The 6,085-nt window shown below is 45.8% G+C and overlaps 1 protein-coding gene across 1 annotated transcript in view; it reads left to right on the forward strand.

Moving 5' to 3' along the window:
• Positions 1–699: 699 nt before the first annotated feature.
• Positions 700–6,085, forward strand: part of ANAPC7 (anaphase promoting complex subunit 7) — a 7,181-nt gene continuing 1,795 nt past the window's right edge. The window contains exons 1-9 of the mRNA XM_009998434.1: positions 700–773; positions 977–1,163; positions 1,488–1,607; positions 3,363–3,474; positions 3,734–3,887; positions 3,984–4,126; positions 4,349–4,466; positions 4,953–5,149; positions 5,771–5,995. Coding sequence (XP_009996736.1) covers positions 700–773; positions 977–1,163; positions 1,488–1,607; positions 3,363–3,474; positions 3,734–3,887; positions 3,984–4,126; positions 4,349–4,466; positions 4,953–5,149; positions 5,771–5,995 — 1,330 coding nt within the window. The remainder of the gene's footprint in view (positions 774–976; positions 1,164–1,487; positions 1,608–3,362; positions 3,475–3,733; positions 3,888–3,983; positions 4,127–4,348; positions 4,467–4,952; positions 5,150–5,770; positions 5,996–6,085) is intronic.

Raw genomic sequence — 6,085 nt, forward strand, 5'->3', positions numbered from 1 at the left:
GCCCGGCCTGCCGGGCCCTGTGGTGCAGGCCCCGGGCTGCCGGCCCCAGCCCTGCGTTGGTCTCTTCTCCCGAGTAACAAGCGATAGGACAAGAGGCCTCAGGTTGTGCCCGGGGAGGCGCAGAGTGGCTGTTAGAAAGAAGTTCTTCATTGCCAAGTACCTGGACAGGCTGCCCGGGGCGGTGGTGGAGTCACCGTCCTCGGATGGTGCCTAAAAGCCATGGAAATGGGGTGGCTGAGGGACGTGGGTTGGTGGTGGCCTTGGCAGTGCTGGGTTAGCGGTTGGACTCGGTGATCTGAAGGGTCTTTCCCAACCACAAGGAATCCATGATTCTGTGGTACCCAGCACAGCATGGGGGTCTGGTCAGACATGCAGCCGTTTTCACATTCCCAGGGTGCCCTATGTCATGGCTCTGCCCCTGACTCAAGTGATTCCCTGTATTTTTTCAGGACTTCCCTGGAAATCACCATTTTACCTTGTGGTTTTGAGGTACTAATTAAAGCTAAAATGCTTTTTGGAAACCCTAACTCTTCAGCACTTCTCCAAAAATAGTGGAAGTGTTATAAAGGAGGTTTGTGAAATGCAGGAAGATGTGGCTTAGGATAGCTCTACAAAGAGCTGGATTGCCTTGTCAGCTTGAGTCCACTCAAACCAAAAAGTGCTTTAATGGACCTTGACAACATGTGAGTTATGGGGAGGATGGGGGCTGCTCCCTTAAGGGAAATCGTGGCCAAGCTTGTTGTTGCTGCTGAGGTGTCAGGAAAGGCTATTAGGTTTGTTTGGATACAGATAAAAGAAATGACAAGCTAATCCCTTTGTGAGCAGATAGTCCTGGTTATTCAGGGGCCTTCCCAGTGCAGTAAAGCAGCAGCAACAGTGGGAAGTTGAAGCCAGACAACCCAAAGCTACAAATACTTTGGATCCACAAGGATCTGGGGTCAGCTGATGTCAGCCTGTCTGCTTGCATTTCTTTTAGGGAACTGTTTTCACCATCTCAGAAGTACCAGCTCCTGGTCTATCATGCAGACTCCCTCTTCCATGATAAAGAATTCAGGAATGCTGTCAGTAAGTACACCATGGCCTTGCAGCAGAAAAAGGCATTGAGTAAAACTTCAAAAGTAAGACCTTCCACTGGGAATACTGCATCAACTCCCCAGAGCCAGGTATTTCAATTAATGTTGCTGAGTCAGTACTGTAGTGATTATGGATTTCTTATGTCAAATAAACCTGATATTCCAGGCTGATCCATTTTGGAAATGTCACTGTGGTGTTTTCTAATGCAAAGCTTCATCTGGTCTCAAACATGACATCTTTTGCATGTGTAGTTCATGAAGACAGTAGCAGTGTGAGCTTGGCAGTAGGTTGCATTGTTAACTTTCCTGAACTGGGTTTTTTTCAACATAGTAGAAGCATTTAATGAGGAAACCTTATTAATTTTTTTTATCATTGTACCTAAATCCTTCTTTCTTTTTTTTTTTTAATTTCAGTGTTTACCATCAGAAATTGAAGTGAAATATAAAATGGCTGAATGTTACACAATGCTGAAGCAAGATAAAGATGCCATTGCTATTCTTGATGGAATTCCTTCCAGGCAGAGGACTCCAAAGGTTGGTTCTGGCAAGTGTTTGTCACGAGTCCTTGGTCAGTGGATCTTAAATCTGTAAGCCAGTGTCTGTTCCAAAAAAGAACACAGACCATAGGTGTAATGTCACTGGGCCTTGGTGTTTGCTTTTGTGTTCATGTTGTTTGGAAACACTTGCTAATGTTTACATTAACTTGGTTTATTTGGCCTCTTTAAAATCAGACAAATTTTAGAATTTCAAATTCTTAGAAGGATGGATTTCAATTCTTAGAAAGAATTGAAAGCAAAGAGTTAAATGTTTGTTCAAACTGTTCAAATCTTCATCCTTTTCTAATAGCAGTTTAGATAATGGTAAACATTTAGATCCCATTGTGGCCTCAGGGTTGAGTCTTTGCTGCTGGCTCTGTTATGTCAGAAGGGCTGGAAAGATGAACCCATCAGGTCAATCAGCTGTGTCATGGAAACAGTGTTCCTGTCTTGGAATGTCCAGCTCTTCTGTTGAAAGACCAACTTGCAGAACAGAAAAAGATTGAGAAAAGCAAACTTTTAACCTATGAACACTAGTAAAATCAGGTGATGGTGAGAGAAAACAGTTACTTGTGCAGAGCTCAAATACTTTCTGTTCTTTGAACCATCGTGATGATGATTTCAGCTTCATTCAGAAGCTGAATGGAAACTTTCTCTGCCTTCCTAAGAGAATTCTCTCAGACTTCCATTGACCTGGAGAGATCAGCTGGAAGTGCAGAGTTTTACATTTGGGGAAGAACAACACCATGTCCCAGTACAGGTTGGGGGCTGAACTGCTGGAGAGTAGTGTAGGTGAAAGAGACCTGGGGGTCCTGGTAGACAGGAGGATGACCATGAGCCAGCAATGTGCCCTTGTGGCCAAGAAGGCCAATGGCATCCTGGGATGCATTAGAAAGGGTGTGGTTAGTAGGTCAAGAGAGGTTCTCCTCCCCCTCTATTCTGCATTGGTGAGGCCACATCTGGAGTATTGTGTCCAGTTCTGGGCCCCTCAGTTCCAGAAGGACAGGGAACTGCTTGAAAGAGTCCAGCGCAGAGCTACGAAGATGCTGAAGGGAGTGGAACATCTCCCTTATGAGGAAAGGCTGAGGGAGCTGGGTCTCTTTAGCTTGGAGAAAAGGAGACTGAGGGGTGACCTCATCAATGTTTACAAATATGTAAGGGGTGAGTGTCAGGGAGATGGAGTTAGGCTTTTCTCAGTGATGACCAGGGATAGGACAAGGGGTAATGGGTGTAAATTGGAGCATAGGAGGTTCAAGGTGAATATCCGAAAAAATTTTTTTACTGTAAGAGTGACAGAGCCCTGGGACAGGCTGCCCAGGGAGGTTGTGGAGTCTTCTTCACTGGAGACATTCAAAACCCACCTGGATGAGTTCCTGTGTGATGTACTCTAGGTGACCCTGCTCTGGCAGGGGGGTTGGACTAGATGATCTCTCTAGGTCCCTTCCAGCCCCTAAGATTCTATGATTCTATGATTCTATGAAGGCTGGTGTAACTGATGCACAGTCCTTCTTGGCATCATATAGAAGTGCATGTAGATGCAAAATGCTGAGATTTCAAGATGCAAATACAAAATAATGTAAGATTTATCTTGGTTTTAGAGGCAAGAATGTGAATGTTGTATGGTACGTTGGTGTTGTCTGAGGAGCAGGTAATCTTGTGTTCAGGCCAGAAGAGGAGGGAGGGAGGCAGACACACTTGGAGGCAAAGCTGTGACCTTCTCTCAGTGAAGATTTCTTCCTTCTCATGCCTGTAGATCAATATGATGTTGGCCAATCTATACAAGAAAGCAGGTCAAGAGCGCTCGTCTGTCACCAGCTACAAGGAGGTCCTGAGGCAGTGTCCCCTGGCTCTGGATGCCATCCTGGGTAGGTGTCTGCACAGTCTCACTGTTCCAGTGTTCAGCACCATGGCACTGGGAGCTGTGACTGGGCACTGGGAGCTGTGGCTGGGCCTGGGTCACTGCCCTGTGTTTGCATGTGCTGCCCACATGATACAAATGATCCAGAGCCTGGTAACCAGCTGCTGGTTTGTGCTTGCCAAGGGATGGAGTTGTGGATTCAGACCATTAATTCCTGTACAGGCAGCTGCCTGTGGCTGCCAGTGCTGTGTGTACCTTGTGGACAGGCTTGCTCTCACTGTCAGTGAAGGGTGCTGAGGTGGCCTCCATGACCATCAACGTCATCCAGAGCATTCCCAACTTGGACTGGCTTTCTGTCTGGATTAAGGCATATGCCTTTGTGCACACTGGAGATAACACGAGGGCAATAAACACCATTTGGTAAGAGTGCAAAGAGCATCCAGTGTATTAATATTTATAATTACATTTAAATTGGCATTATAGAAATAACAAGCTTGGGTTTTTTTTCTCTTAAAGCTCTTTGGAGAAAAAGTCATTGCTGAGGGATAACGTAGACTTGCTGGGGAGCTTAGCAGACCTGTATTTCAGAGCTGGAGATAATAAAAACTCTATTCTAAAATTTGAACAAGCACAAATGCTGGATCCTTACCTCATTAAAGGTGAGTAAATCCTAGGAGAAAGTTCACCTGGTGTAATGATCTGCTCAGCAACACTGGAGTAGTAGCAGCCTGTCATCAAGCACGGGCTGCAGTGTCATCTCTGGAGCAGTTACTGGTCGTTGCACATTTAAAGGAGGTGTTTGTGGGTTTGGTTTTGTTCTGTCTTGCTGTGAATGAACTGTCCATGCAGAAGATGACTGCTCTTCACACGTTTCCCTTCAGGGATGGATGTGTACGGGTACCTGCTGGCACGGGAGGGTCGGCTGGAGGACGTGGAGAGCTTGGGCTGCCGCCTCTTCAATATTTCTGATCAACATGCAGAGCCCTGGGTGGTCTCTGGGTAAGTTGTTCTCTTTCCTTTCTTACCTCAACTCCTGGTGGATTGCAGCTGATGTGGTGCATTTTGCTGTCCTGCTTAGAAGGTGTTTTTCTATCCTGTCTAGTCTGTTGCTGGGATAACTTTAATTAGCTATCTAGAAATACCTGGTTTGGTTGTTTTCTGTATGTTGAAGTCTCTTTAGTTCTACTGCACCTGTGCAGTAGCAATTATAGATTAAATAGCTGTAATGGTTAATAGTCATCCTGGTTTTTTTTACCTCCTGAAGAGTTTGTTGTGTTTTTTTTCCTGAACATCCATCCTTAACCTGACAGTTGGACTCAGTGATCTGAGAGGTCCTTTCCAACCACAACAACTCTGTAGCTTCTTTATTTTTGAGTTAATCAGTTGCCTGAAATTTCTTTTAGTTTCTTTTTTCCTGCCTTTAACCCTCTATGAACATGCAGAGGCACCACAGGCCTGTTTACAGTCCATCCTGTCTTTCCACAGGTGTCACAGTTTCTACAGCAAACGCTATTCTCGTGCCTTGTATTTAGGAGCCAAAGCAATCCAGCTCAACAGTAACAGTGTCCAGGCCCTGCTGCTGAAAGGGGCTGCTCTGAGGAACATGGGCAGGGTGCAGGAGGCCATTATCCACTTCCGTGAGGCCATCCGGCTGGCACCTTGCAGGCTGGACTGCTATGAAGGTGAGGGGAGTGAAGCTGCTCACCTGTTCAGTGCTGGGGGGTGGTGATGATCACCAAGAGGACAGACAGAAGGGCATTTCCAGCTGATTTTTCAGTAAGCAATTCATTACTACTCAAAAACCTGTGAAGCTCTGGTAGGAGCGACCAGATGAGGGACACTCAAACAAGGCTTTTTTTTTTGTTTGTTTCTTTAATCTGGATATAAACAGACTTGGGTGTTTAGAGCAGTTCACTTTTGCATAATGATAATGGTGTGGTTAGTTCCCCTGGGAGCTTTGTTTTGTCATATTGATTTCACTCTTGTAGATCTCAACGGCAGCTTCAAGTAAATGGTGAGTTGTGAGGAGTCCAGTGAGGTATGAATGTGTCAGTACTAGAACTGGACAGAAATCTTAGGTGTACTTAGGCTTTTTTGTTTAGTACCTGCCCATAAATAAAAGCAAGGAAGCCAATTACCTGTAGAATGGATATGTTACAACGTAGAGACACTTTCTCAGTCACAGTTTGAGTTTGCCTGTTGGAGTGTCAGTCGCTTGGAGTCCCTGCGCTGCGCAGTCACTGAGGGGGGAGTGGCTGTGGTGCTGCCTCGGGTGCCACAACCTTTCCCTGTTCTATCCTCAGGTCTCATTGAGTGTTACCTCGCGTCCAACAGCATCCGTGAAGCCATGGTCATGGCAAATAACGTGTATAAAACTCTGGGAGCAAACGCCCAGACTCTGACTCTGCTGGCAACAGTCTGTCTGGAGGACCCAGTCACACAGGAAAAGGCAAAAACACTGCTGGACAAAGCACTCACACAGAGACCTGATTACATTAAAGCTGTGGTGAAGAAAGCAGAACTGCTCAGTAAGTTCCTTTTTCTTCTTCTTGTTTGCCACGTTGCCTTATTTAAACCAAACTGGTTTACAGGGAAGGGGCTCTACAGCCTCATCAGCA

Source organism: Chaetura pelagica, unplaced genomic scaffold (assembly GCF_000747805.2).
Source record: "Chaetura pelagica isolate M959 unplaced genomic scaffold, ChaPel_1.0 scaffold585, whole genome shotgun sequence".
Taxonomy (NCBI): Eukaryota; Metazoa; Chordata; class Aves; order Apodiformes; family Apodidae; genus Chaetura; species Chaetura pelagica.